This window comes from Rhinichthys klamathensis, unplaced genomic scaffold (genome assembly GCF_029890125.1).
Source record: "Rhinichthys klamathensis goyatoka isolate OS25496 unplaced genomic scaffold, OSU_Roscu_1.1 h1tg000690l_1, whole genome shotgun sequence".
NCBI lineage: Eukaryota > Metazoa > Chordata > Actinopteri > Cypriniformes > Leuciscidae > Rhinichthys > Rhinichthys klamathensis.
In genome coordinates this window covers 292,758-307,656 of record NW_026607117.1, presented here as the reverse complement: position 1 = coordinate 307,656, position 14,899 = coordinate 292,758, and the positions used below count along the sequence as shown (strand labels likewise).

Below are 14,899 nucleotides of genomic sequence, written 5' to 3'. Positions count from 1 at the left end.
ATATATTTAGACTGACAATATACAAAAAAATGGCTCAAAATAAGCTAAAATTAACTAATCAAAAATATATATTTTTAGCATTTTATTTAGCCATTTTTTGTATATTTTGAAATACATTTATGTATACATTTTTGAATATATTTGTGAGCAGAGGCTTTTTTGCATGTTTCTGTGGCAATAAAGCAAGGGGATGACCTTAGACATTTCTATAAATGAATGGGACATGTATATCTATCTAGAGAGATCTGATCAAAATCAAAAAGATCACCACAAGATCATATCACTGCTTTGGTCGAGGAGCAACACAGTTAAAAACGAAACTTTAAAAGGATTAGGATCAGATATCAGCTGATAAGAAGAAAAAGATTTCACACACACTGGAACTCAATAAGCAACTTAAACGTATTAACACAAATACTTTTCAGTTTTAAACTTCAGATGTTCCTGTGTCAACGAAAGGTGATTTTTAAAACGGGCCTGTTTTAGAACATGAATCCTGATTACAGCAGGACGAATCTTTGTGGGGACGCCCAAGGACAGAGTAGCAATTTTCGCTGCAAAACTGTGGTATGTCGTTGTCCGCAGAAATGCAGATTTTTCTTCCCGCTCCTCAGTTCAAGCATGTGAGTGCTTGCCTTACTTTTAAAATAAAATGTGTATGGCTCACTAAGAGACACAAGAAAAGACGAGGGTTTAAAAAAGCGTAGCAAAAGGTGTTAGAAGCTTAAAGCATGTATCTGATCTGCCACCAATGACCTTCCAGCCACAACTCAACAGTGCCTTCGGCTTCAAGTAAAGTTGGCCCCACATATCTTCATTCCCTTGGGACTTCCGAGCATGTTGAACAGGTCTTAAAATCTCAAAGTTTCAGTGCCTTGTGGGTGTTTTGAGATCTCAAACACCTGACCGTCTCGTCACCCCTCAGTGCATTTCAGGGTGGATTTCGTTACCCAAAACAGAGCTCTTTCAAAATGACCTCTGAGACGTCAAGCCAGGACGACCGACCTGTCAGTTAAGGGTCAGATGAAGGAATGAGAGGGTGATGGAGGCTGTATCATGTTTCTTGAGGAACAAAGGAAGCTGTCCACTTCAGCCAAGAGAAGGAAGAGATGCAGATAAAGGTAAACAGTCTCGCTGTTTAACCGCCGTCCTCTATCGTGTCCTTAAGATTGGGGTACGTTTGCACAGGGTAAAAGGATATAAAAAAAAACAATGGACATTTCAAAACACGTTGAGCTCCTGAAAAGGCCAAACCTGCAGGTGTATGTCAGTTGTGAGGGCAGTTTTTCCAGTTGCCTTGAGAGCTTTTGCAGATTAAAAAAAAAAGACTGATAAATGGCTGAAGGGTTGGTCTTGAAGTCTAGGGAAGTCTGGGGAAGAGATGTACATGATTTCTGGTTATCAACGTAATGAGAGTGCAAACAAACGCTGACAGACTGAGAATACGTTCAGCACACCGATGGCAAAGCATCACCCATTCGAATGCTTAATATTCACCATTTGCAATTAAAATAACATGACGCAGAGAGTAAAACAGGCTCCCATTGCAGAAAGCTACCCACACCCAGCAAACAGACACGAAAACTAGTTTTCTTGCAACAGCCACTCCTTTGTTAGTTCTTCAGATTGAAGCATGTCCCTCCTTTCTTTTCAAGAAAAAGTCAAGCATATCTTTGCGAAAGTGTGCAGAGTGAAGCAAGACAATCAACGCATGCTGCCAAAACAGACACTGAAATGTGATAAGGAAGCCTTTTGAAAGTCAGCTCGGACATATCATGCAAGCTAGTGTCAATAGCCCGAAGTCAATGCAAAGAGCCGGCATGGAAAACAACAATAAATAATAGCCAAGTAAATAATGTTAGCCTGCTGTACGGAAAACAAAAGATGCTATGCACCACTAGAGGAAGACTTACCGGGTCACCTTACTGCCAGGTCTTGCTTTAATATGGAGATGGAATACTAAAACAAAAAGGGGAAAAATAATTAATAATTGATAGAAGGATATAATTACATCACAAGAGGAGGAAAGAATGGGGTGTAGTCAGAATCGGTAAACATGGGAACAATGACTCTCAATGACTGAAGGCTTCACTCACTACTGAGCACATAACATTTTGATATGCCAAGAAGCATAAAGATATATCACAGTCTGGCGCGCACACCCAGGTAGTGCTGTCTAGGTAGGCGGCTCACAGCCAATGTTATTCGCTTACATAGGTGGTTGCACAAGCATTAAAGATATGTTAGTTACAAACAAATTAAACATTACGTTCTTCTCTGGTGATGTAATTACACGATGAACCATATATTTCTGTTCCAGTGACAAAAAAAAAAAAAAAAAAATCTCAACAATTCACGCTATGACAAATAGGTCAAACGCTCATGGCAATTGAGAGACTTCATTGACATGCACGACAGAGCAAAATTAGCAAGCAACCGTCAGACGGTTGTGCAAGGCTGAAACTGCAGCAGAAATATTCACGAGGGTAAGAAGTGAGACGGAGGCAGACATGTGTGGACATGACTAACATTCCAACTATATTCCTGAAATCTTTCTGATTCGTTCATCGAGCTACAAGAGAGATTCGGATTAAACAATAATTATACACTGGATAAATGTAGGTAATTATGTCATTTCATCATCAATTTTATTCACCTGAACAGAAAAAAACATTAATAGAGATCGACAGAGAGTGAAAGGAAAACTAATGGTGAGAAAAGAAAGAGATGTTCTTTACAAATGTGTCTTATTGAACTGTATCTATTGTCAAAAACATGCATACCTATTAATGAAAATATCTAATAAAGACAAAACATTTCCAGGTGGTCTAAGAGGAAATGAACTAAGGTTGAACGTTATCTATGACAGACATCAGAAAACAAATGAAGCACAGTCAGGCTTCACTCCCTCCCAGGATGCATTAGTCACAGGTGGAAAATTGAAGTTACAACTTTCAGTTTTGGATCTGATCTGTTTTGCAAGACTCTTTAGACAAACTTTGAATTTCAAACATTTGAAGGTAACGTAGAATTGACAGAAAGAATTGCATGTATGGAGGATAAATGAGATCATTGATGTGACACACCTATACCTGGGAAGTTTTGCATGCAGTGTGTGTGTGTGTGTTTGTAGTTCTGTGAGTGTGTAGACAGTGTGTGCTAGCTTCTTATCAAATAAACATCTCTGTTAAACCTATCAGTTGCATTTGCATATGATATCCCTCAAAGCTTTGTTTTGCATTTCCAGTATTTCTTGTCCTTTTCATATGCTACATGTGTTATCAAAATCCATTTAGCTAGGAACATTTAGGTGGCCTTCTATGAAATTATCAGCCTTGAAGTTTTTTTATTACTTCGTTTAGCTATCAGATTTTTGTCTAAACAAGACAAACTTTCTGTGTAGTATCATCTATCTGATTAAATCAATGTCAAATGTTTTCCAAACTAAATTAAAAAAACTCTGTCCTCTAGTTTATTTATCTCTCTTCATGAGGTAGAATTCCATGTTGTTGTCTGCATTCAGTGTCATGCGTAGAAAGATTACAAGCTTGGCAAACACTCACTCCTTTGAGAATTTGGCGGTAAAATGGGAGAAGAGAAGAGGAGAGGAGAGGAGAGAAGAGAAGAGAAGAGAAGAGAAGAGAAGAGAAGAGAAGAGAAGAGAAGAGAAGAGAAGAGAAGAGAAGAGAAGAGAAGAGAAGAGAAGAGAAGAGAAGAGAAGAGAAGAGAAGAGAAGAGAAGAGAAGAGAAGAGAAGAGATAAAAACAAATTTCCTTAGAAATGGTCCATAAAGGAATAGTTAACCCAAAGATGAAGATTCTTCCATTATTTAGCCCAACATTATTCCAAACATTCTGAATATGCTGTTATTGAACACAATAGATTGTTCAAAATTATTAGAACTTTCAGATATGGAATATTTTTTGGAATGAGTGGAATGAGTAAAAAAAATTTTTTAATTTTATTTAAATTTGCTTTTAATTTTAATTATTTTAAATTTTCATGTGAAGTATTACTTTAACAACATACACTACCATTCAAAAGTTTTGGTTCAGTAAGATTTTTTGTAACTGTAAAGACATTTAAAATGTTACAAAAGACTTCCATTTAAAAAATGTTGCACAATACATATTTTACAATATTTTAAATTGTAATATTTCACAAAATGACTGTTTTTACAGTATTTTGATCAAATAAATGTAGTATTGGTGAGCATAAGAGAATTACCATTAAAACAAATCTTGTCAACCCCAAACTTTTGAATGAGTGTGTATAAACTTAAAAGGTTTAACTGACATGTGTGTGATTACATTATCAAATACAAGTGCTAAACTAAGTTTTCAGACTGAACAATATTGCCACATTTTTAGTGATGTCTCACCACCACACTAACATCACTCTATAAAAGACTGAAGTTACAAAAGAACGATTAACCAGTGGTTCCTGGATAAACAGAAAAATGAATTCATTTCGTGTTAAAGTGCCCCTTTGGCAAATCACAGTGAATGGACAGGAATCGGGAATTGACAGAGCGCATCATATCCTCTCTGACAGTCATGTCTTACAACACACCTGGGTTGTCTGAAGGTCTACTGATTGACATAGTCATGTCACGACTCATGTTACTAAAACCAGCCCCATTTCCTGTGAGGTCAAAATGTTAAGTGGTGAAGTTATTTGCATTGTGCAATCAAGAACTGTCATTACCTAATGATTAGGTTTACACATCTGAGGATACAGAAAAATGAGTTGAGAAATGTTGATTCCCATACAATAATTTTCCAAGCTATATTTATATATTATATACTAATAAAATTCGATTATTTAATTTATTTGCTATGTGGTTTCGTGCTAGAGTATGACATCGTTAGCTTAGCAACATGCTAACTCCAAACTCTGGGCCAGTTTACGTGCATTGTAAACTTGCTACTCTTTACATGTGACTTTTGTGGTCTATTTTTGGACTATCATGTTAAAGGGATAGTTCACCCAAAAATGAAAATTCTGTCATAATTTACTCAGCTTCAAGTTGTTCCAAACCTGTGTAACTTTTTTCTTCTGCTGAACACAAAAGAAGATCTTTTGAAGAATGTCGGTAACCAAACAGTTGATGGACCCCATTGACTTCCACATTTTGTGTTCAGCAGAAGAAAGAAACGCATACAGGTTTGGAACAACTTGAGGGTGAGTAAATGATGACAGAATTTTCATTTTTGGGTGAACTAACTGTTTAATTCACAAATGCTGTAGAGAAAGCTGAACTTGCATTGAACCCAAAACATTACTTTAAAAGATAGTCAGATCACATCCATATATCCAAAAGACAAAAACAAATACTTTAAACCTTTGCAGCTAACAAACACATTATCCATGCATGTTTTGGAATACTCAGTTTCCTGAATGTGACGAGAGGGGAGAGGAATGAATTTTAGACTCACTCTGTGCCAGATTTTCTCTTGCATTTTATAATGCAACCGATGATGATCACAGCCACAAGCACAGCAATTACAATTCCAGCAATGGCTCCTCCAGATAGGCCCTCGTCTACCGCACCGACCTCTGCAAAACATGATGAGGTGTTTAGCTTAACATAAATATATATATATATATATATATATATATATATATATATATATATATATATATATATATATATAGAGAGAGAGAGAGAGAGAGAGAGAGAGAGAGAGAGAGAGAGAGAGAGAGAGAGAGAGAGAGAGAGAGAGAGAGAGAGAGAGAGAGAAAGACTACAATTTAGCAGCAAATTGATTGGATACAAAATTATTGAAATTATTTGAATTTTTTAAATATGAATTTGAAATTGTACTCGATATTTACTACAAATAAAACAGTTCAACAGTTCATAGATTTGGCACTGAAATAATAATAAATTAATATAACTATATTAATAATTCTGTTAATCTGGCACATTATAAGTTATAAAATAGATAAAAATCGGCCGAATAATCAGCCTGATTGGTATATGAGTCTAATTCTAAGTTGCAAGATTGGATAAATATTACTTGTATAATATTATACAATATATATATCATGTTATATATAACAATATACAATATAATAATTATAATATAATATAAACTAATTTGAAATATGAATATTAACTTACCGTATTTAAAATAATCATCATGTCAGTGTATGAGTATATAAGTAGTCAGTATTGCATTGTAAATTACAACTCAAAATTAGCATTAATTGGCATAATGGCCTATTTGTGAGGTGAAAACGGGAATAAATACTTGAATGAAAAATGCCGAGGCTCGTTTACCTGTCACTGCGAGTTTGTGTGTGGTTTTTGTCGTTATTCCCGTGATTGGGTTGAGTGCCTCGCAGGTGTACATGCCACTGTCCGCAGCTCTGGCCTTTTCAATAACATAGATTGCCTGAGTGAAGTTCATCACTGTATCGTTGAGTTTCCATGCGTACATACTGGGAGGAACAGACTCCGCAGAGCAGGTAATATCTATAGCCTCTTCGAACTTCACCGCATTCTTTGCTTTGACCTTCACGTTCTCTGGACCGTCTGAGAGATATCAGAGAGATTGGCTCAGTTAGGCAGGTTACATTTACATTAGAGTAAAGCAAGCAAACTGTCGGTAACAATACAAGCAGAAAGGAAAACACCACCATTTGCAAACAAGATAGGCTAATGTTTAGACATGACAACAACAGGGAAGTGATACACAAGTCACCGTGTCCTAAGTAGACATGACACGTGTCTTGGAAGTGAAATATTGAACATGCTTGATTTTCAACAATGGATATAACAGGTGGATTTTTTTATCAATGAGATGAAGTAATGGAAAAAGTGATTGAATATAATATTCATTAAATCATGGCCCAGATTCAAAGACAAGGCTTAAATTAAGTAAGGATTAGGCCTTAGTTCAATTCGGACATTTAAGTAACTTTTATAAACATTACTATAAAAGTGCATCTTGAGACAAAACAATGACATATTTTAAGATGCATTTTAGTCTGGGATTGGCTAAAGTTTTGTCTGTGAAACCGGGAATATAAAACTAAATATATATTAATTACATGAATTATATAAATATATGAATATAAAATTTAAATAATTTGGTAATTTTGACCCCCTTTACGCATTCTTGGGTTTAAAAATAAAGCTTTCAAAAGGGGCTTTTCACAGCGATGCCACAGAAGACCCATTGGTGATTCCCCAAAGACTGATCAGTTCTTTTCTTAGTGTGAAGAATATTTTATAATCTAAAGAACCTTTTGGGCATTGAAAAGGTTCTTCATGAAACCATCGATACAAATAAATAACCTTTCTTTTAAAGATTTGTTCGTTAATTGCTGCACTCAATTCAATGCAACAATTTATGTAAGAATATATTTACTGACCACATAGACAGTATTTCAATGAAACTATCCTCTCTTGGACACTTACAGTTGATCACCATCTTATAGCTGGCTTCATCTTTGTTCACTTTGTTCTTCAATAGGCACTTGTACTCGCCCATGTCCTCTTTAACAACTTGAACAATCGTCAGAGTTTTCTTGTCGACTGAAAGGGTGACCCGGTCACCAGGAGTCAGAGGTTTGCTGTCCTTCAGCCATTCCACGGTTTCAGCTTTCCCAGCGGCTGCCGAGCAGGTGAGGTTGACTGTGCTGTTGCCAGCGATGAGAAGTGATGTGGAGCTGGAAATATTTGTCCCGGACAAGCCCTCTACAAGAACACAGCAAAAGAGAAGACAAATCATAAGCGATGCCATTCAGAATATGGACCCCAATGACAGACATAATGTCGATTATAAGGTGAGAACAACATTGAAAACGTTTAGTAAGATTTCTTGAAATGTTAAAATAAGCCTCTTATGCTCACCAAGACTGCATTAATTTGAATTAAAATGCAGCAAAAACATTAATATTATGAAAAATATTTGTAATATAAAACATACTGATCCTTCAGAAATCATTTTAATATGCTGATTTGGTGCTCAAGAAATGTTTCTTATTATTATCAATGCTGAAAACACAATAACAACAGTATATCATATAATTTTGTATAAACTGATACTTTTTTTCAGGATTCTTTGATGAATAGAAAGTTCCAAAAAAACATAATTTATTCTAATTATTCTTATTCCTGAATAAAAGAAGAAAAAAACCCTGATCCCACACTTTTAAAAGGTAGTGCAAATGGTATCAATCAATCTGATTTGTGATTGGTCAGACAGTAGTTTTCTGTCTAAGGGGGCGATTCTTGGCTAGAAAAAAGCTGCAAAGTGGACCAGATATTATGTCAATAGTCACAAGTCAATACTAACCGCATAAGATAATCTCTCACAGCAACTTCATTCACCACAGCACTTATCGACCATTGCTTATTCTCTTGTGCTATTCTCTAGTTTGTACAGACATCATTACTGTGGAATGCGCCAGTCTGAATCAGACTCATTGCATTCACCAAATACCTGACACTCTACAGTTTGTTTTCCTCCTCACGCCAGTGTTTTTAGTTTCGGGTAAGACGCATGTAACAGCTGCAAATGAACTCTCTCAACTCATCTCGAGTAAACTTTGAGAAACGCATTTGGAAACCGAGAGAATTCTTTGTATTAGATCATCTCATTAAAGCTGGTTGAGGTTTTTTGCATAAACCGTTCAGAATTTAAATTTTATACAAAATAAATGACAAAAATGCATTACAGTTACACCTTTAAGACGAACCTCCAAGCAGAAGTCGGTATTCTGCGACTGAAACCTTAGCCAAGTGCTGCCTACCCCAAAACGTATGTGACGTCAGACAAGTTTGTATTCTGCTTTCTTTAGCGTGCTGGTTTCACACACATGGAAACACCTCGGGGGAAGACATGTAAGCCGTGTACAATCAATCTGCCCTCAGTCAAAGAAAGCAGAACATGCCTGAAACTTCTACCCACTAAAGAGTAAAGCAGAGGAAAAGGTTCATCTTTTAAAAGCACTTGTAAGTTAGGAAGCCATTTTGAATAAAGACAGACAGACATACAGCAGTTGCTATGTGAAATTAAAGGGATCCCTTTAATAAACCTTGCAACTTTTTGAGTGTGAAAAACAAGACATTTTGTAGCGGCTGCTCTTTTCCATGCGATTGCAATTAATGGGGACAAAAACAGCTTAAATTTATATCTGTTTCTCTCTTAAAGCTATCATATGATTTCAGAAGACTTGGAATATAGCGCATGAGTCTTATGGACTACTTTCATGCCCTTTCTGAAGTTTGAAAGCCTCAGTTCCCACTCATTGTAACTTCATTGGAAAAGTGCAACCAGCAGCAATTCACCTATTTGTGTTCCACGGAAGAAATGTAGTTATCCGAGTTTGGACTAACATGAGGGCGAGTAAATGATGTCTTACAATTGTCAGTTCCGAGTAAACTAATCCTTCAACATTTAACACAGAAATCAAGACTCTTTTCAGTTTTCTTTCCATTGTCCTTCTAGGCAAAGGTATTTGTTCCTCTTCTCTGAGAGCTAAACATTTTTTTTCAATCCTTATCGCTCTTCTTGGCAATGAAGTCACCATGGCAAAGCATGTCTATCTCTGTGCTGCTCCATTGCTAATCAAAAGATTTCAACGGATCTCTTCACTTTTCAATGGTGTATTTTTACGAGTGTACGGATACGTATGTATTTGAATATATTAAAAAGTAGCACTAGAAATACAACATACACTTGATGGAACTTCGGTTTGTATTCAAAGCATCGGTGCATGTCTTTAGGCTTTTGACTTACCCAGAACAGTCACCAAAGCAACAGGTGAGACAACGTTGCGGTTGGTCTTCACGTTGTTGGCCACACAGCTATAGTTGCCACTGTGCCTTTCCTCTAAATTGCTGATGGTGATGTTGGCCTGCTGAAGCAGATCGTTCCCATTAAAAGTCCACTTGAACTGAGCGGGAGGGTCAGAATCGGCAGAGCATGTGAGTGTTAAGTTAGAGCCTTTCTTGAGGAATGGATCAGTTGGAGTCTGCGTCGTGATGATTTTCTCAGGGCCATCTAGACACACAAGGACAAAAGGAGATGATGAAAAGAAGGTTGAGTAAAGGTTTATTAAAGTGCTTGCAAGACAGCTATGCTTTTAGGATTTTTGATACACTTAAAGTCTTAAAACCTCCCATTCCATTTTTTGGGTAAATTCTAGTTTTTGACATGAAAGGCTCAACATGAAATAACCAGGAATTATGTTGTCGCTGGATGAAAAACCTCAAACGGTGCGCCATGTTAGTTGGCAATGTGCAAAAGGTGGATGTATTTTGAGCATGTGGATAAAGTTCAACTTTAGGCCAATGCATTCCATTTTATTTAGTGCAATTACTTTCATGACCAAACCATGCACTCGCAAAGGCTTTAAAAAAGGTTTGATCTGTTTGGAAGGTAAATATCTTAAAATAGTGTTTGTGTATGCATTTACAGTCTTCCTGCTGTTCACAGGCTCATTCATTCACAACTATATTTTATCTAATCTCAGCCTGCATTTTTTCCAACACCTGCACCAGAACCTGTCTTAACTAGAAAGTCTCTTCAGATCTCTGCTGTCATGTGTGCTTTCTAGTGCACACCATCTGCAGAGACAAAGACTGCAGGCAGTAAAAACGAAAGATAATGTTAACTTATCTTCAGTAGATCCAGTATGGCTGTTAATTTTTTAATTTTGCTACTTAACTGAGAGTAATTGTATGGGCAGAAATGTGAATATTTGTGTGAAAACGCAATTCCATCACACTGTCTTAATAGAACAGTTCAGCCAAAACATTTGACATTATTTAAATAAATATTTTATTGTTTTAAGAATTTTTAAACTTTCTGAATAATAACATGAAAAAAGAAAAAAGAAACTTCTGAACTTATACAATAGCAGAGTCATAGCCGGGTCTTTCCCGCATAAATGGGTTTGGAACAACATGAGGGTGAGTAAATCATGACATTTTTGGGTGAACTGTTCCTTTAAGGCAAAGTGTATTTATGTGTCAGACTATGCATGTGTGGGTGTGACCAGGTACGTACAGCTCACAGTGAGATTGAAGGGAGCGCTCTTGCCGGACTCCAGTGCATTCTCTGCTATGCAGATGATGGGTCCTTTGAGATCTGTACGGCGAACTTCGGTAATAATTAGCTCATTGCCGGTTGGGTTCAGCTTCATATGCGTGCCATCCAACACCAAAGGGACTGAACCATTGAACCACTTGTAAGTAAAGGAGCCTTTGGCAGAGCAGGTCAGAACCACGGTGCTGTTGAACTCTACAGCTTCAGGGAGACTGGACGAAATCTTGACGTCAGTTACAGGCTCTGGAGAGAAGAGAAGAGAACCATGGAGTGTGTGCATTTAGAAACATCTTTTGCTCCTGCTTAGAGTTTCCCCAAGTAATGAAACCTTAAAGAAACCTGGGGTTAAGTGTCTTGCTCAAGGCATAATAGTAACAGGTCCTGACTTGCTTCTTGGGAGAGCCAACCAACAACTTTTAGATAACCAACCCTGAGATTTGACAATATACATTTTACATCTAAATCTTGATTTCCAGTCACTGGATGAATGTCTTTAAAGTTAGTCATATTACAATCAAAATTTTAAACTAAGTCACAAAATGACTCACTATCCACAAGCGTTGATTCAATCATATCATTCATATTTCTATAAAACCCAATGCAAACTCCATATTATCCACCCTATTAATCACTGATTGTTTGTGAACTGTTTTTTTTGCGTTATTCAGTGCAATGTTGTTGGCATGAGTCTTTAAGAACTGCTAAAGTTAATTTTTAAGTAATCAGTAATGCTTTTAACATACTTGTGCAGGACTTGTCTTCAGTAAGACCTTCAACCACTAGTCTTCAATACCCCGTTTTTTTAAATGTTTCTTTAAATACCTGAAGATTGCAGGTGATATTCAATACTTACCAAGAACCTCAAGATCAACTTGTCCTGTCAGTGCCTTTGCCTTAGAAGTGACTATACCGAGAACATATTCCCCTCCATCCTCCATCACCAGCGATCCGAGCTGAACCTCGCATGTTGTCGCATTATAGCTGATTCTGCTGGCGTATTTCTCTTCGATATTTATGGTGCCCGATGATGGTAGGTGTGTGAGTATAGATTCAATGTTTTGACCATTGTTGAAATTCCATGATATGGTTAGAAAATCCATTGTTGAGGTGATTGATGTTTTGAAGGTTACATTTTTACCTGGTTCAAAGTGGTGAGGAGAAATCTAGTTTAATACTTCTGTGCTACATTTTTAGACATGCATCTAAGCATTTCATTCATGGTTTCATACCAAAATAACAAATATTTAGAGTTAAAGACACTTGATTTAATTAAAAGATGATGGAGCACCCATCTATTGAGAGTACTAAAAAATCTATCCAGACACCTTGAATACACAACACATTTACTTGTCACATGTCAACAAAATGGCTTAGTTATGCCACACTGACTTTGATTTGGCAGACATTTTTAAATATTAATAACGTTTTTTAAAGAAACAATAAAAACGGCAAACTTCTAAACTACCAAATTATACTGATAACATTTAAGTTCTCCAGACAGTTACACTACCTAGATATGTTTCATTTTAAGCCCAAAATGGTTTTAAATTCGAAAACGAAAACATATAGGCTAGACATTAATTATAGAATAGGCGTAGGCTATATAATATCGCAGTAGATCCACACACACACACACACACACACACCGACTCACCTACTACGCCATTAGTTTTGACGGTCAGAAGCAGACTGCTTTGGGAACAGCATACTACAAGAGGAACGATTTTTAAGTCAGGACACAGGTGAAATAAAGGGTTAACCTACACATTATGTAGAAGTCTTACAAATTAAGACTTAACATGAGATTTACATCCACAAATTTAGTTTTTGTAATACCAAAAATAAAAATAACACGTTTTTTTACTTACCGAGAGCTGCCAAAATGAGCAAAGGAACCCTAAAGTTATAGAAATCCATATGGAAAGATGTGAGTCCCTGGAGCGACAGAGAGGAATGTGAGACGATGTGACTTCTCTGTAAGAAAGAACTTGAGAAACTTCACGCGGACACACCCAACCAGTTTATCTGAAAACACGCCCCGTTCTCAACCTGTAGGATGTCATACCTACGACTGTCAGAAACTTACTGTACTGCAACATTACCCTTATTTCATGGACATTTCTTACTATAACAACACGCAGCATGTTGCCTATGTGCATAAAATACTTATAATGTAATAAAACAATCTAAACAAAATGTTTGTGTAAATGATTAGGCTATTTACACAAACATTTTGTTTACATTAATTGTTTTATTAAGTATTTTATGCACATAGTCAACATGCTGCGTGTTGTTTAGTAAGACTAAACTTGAAACATGAAACATGAAAACAGGTGAGAATTCTTTTTTTTTTTTTTTATCAAATGTGGGAATGAGGATGTACTTCTGGGTTGGGTTGCACCAGCCGTTCGTAACTTCTTTCTTAAATTGTAACGTAAAGTCCACACTAGAGGCTTAGTAACTACTAGCTAGTTTGTAACTAACTCTGTACTTTATTCCGTTGCACCATTTGTTCGTAAGGTAGAACTTAGCTAGTAGGTCGTAAACTCTCCGTAAAGTAATGCGTAGTCGCATAATATGACGTTTAGCCTCGATGAACCAGCAGCCTTCAAATACGTGAGCAGAAGTTGTTGAAATGCCGTGAATTTCAGTTTATCCTTCATTCTAACTTCTTTTGCCTCACGTTACTAACGGTAAAAATAAGTTTCCATTTAATACGATACTTGATCATAAATAACATAAGTGTTTTTATATATAAATAACATTCAGAAACTGTATTTGAAATGAAATTAATAAGGATCAATAAATAAATATTCATACAAAAAAACAAGAAATTACGTTTATTGATTATGACTGATATTTGACATGCACAACATGGACCGATGCACACAGCGGCGCTGTTTACCTATTTTTTACAGTCTATGTTTAGGACGGGTTCGTGTTAAAGAGCTGCTAACAAAGTAATCTTTTCACATAATGTTCTCTCTCTTAAAATGTATGCGAGTGTAAATGTCAGCATTATCATATATGTCTAAAGAATTGAAGTCTGTCAGGTAAAATAAGAGCTTATTGATGCAGTTCAGTCTGTCTGATATTTTATTCCAACCGTTACTCCTGATCGGAGCTGCCGTAAATATTTAGTTGGAACGTAGAGTTACGTTTAAACTAAGTTTAATGGTGCAACGGAAAAATATTTAGTAGTGCGTAAGTTGTAACTTAGTGCCCATTTACGTCAAAACTAGGCTAAATTGTAACTTACGCACAGCTGGTGCAACCGGCCCCTGGCTTCTACTGACGCCTAGCGTCAAAATTAGACATTTCATGCTTGCGCATGTGCATAGTAATAGGCTAGGCTACTAGCAAGCAAAAGAACAGCAGCCAATATTAGGAATAGCCTATATAGTTAGTAATTGGCAGGGATTTGACCTTAACATCATTAAGGGAGTTCAACAATGATAGTGGTTTCTGTAGCTCTCTTAGATCAGTGTATTTATATTCTCTCTTACTTTACCACTAAAGCATCATAAGAGAAAGTGCAGTTCTACTGGTCTCTTTGAACATGCTCTCTGTAGTGCTTTGGGACTTAAAGGGATAGTTCACCCAAAATTGAAAACTTTGTCATTTAGGCCTACTCACCCTCAGATTGTTCCAAACCTGTATGAATCTCTTTCTTCTGCTGAAAACTTTAGTTTAGGGTCCAATTCTCACTATTAACTTGCTTATTAGCATGCATATTACAAGGATATTGGCTGTTTATTAGTACTTATAAAACACATATTAATGCCTTATTCAGCATGACCATATTCTACATCCCTAATCCAATATCTAAACTT

General features: G+C 36.4%; 1 protein-coding gene across 1 annotated transcript; it reads right to left on the bottom strand.

Annotated features, from left to right (window-relative positions):
- Positions 1 to 744: 744 nt before the first annotated feature.
- Positions 745 to 12,983, bottom strand: si:ch211-264f5.6 (carcinoembryonic antigen-related cell adhesion molecule 5). Its single transcript, XM_056242019.1, has 9 exons — positions 12,935 to 12,983; positions 11,920 to 12,204; positions 11,028 to 11,309; positions 9,756 to 10,019; positions 7,430 to 7,708; positions 6,287 to 6,541; positions 5,439 to 5,559; positions 1,914 to 1,959; positions 745 to 1,370 (listed from the first exon to the last, which is right to left on the bottom strand). The coding sequence occupies exons 1-8, from the start codon at positions 12,981 to 12,983 to the stop codon at positions 1,941 to 1,943; spliced, it is 1,554 nt and encodes a 517-aa protein (XP_056097994.1). The 3' UTR covers positions 745 to 1,370; positions 1,914 to 1,940.
- Positions 12,984 to 14,899: the final 1,916 nt, after the last annotated feature.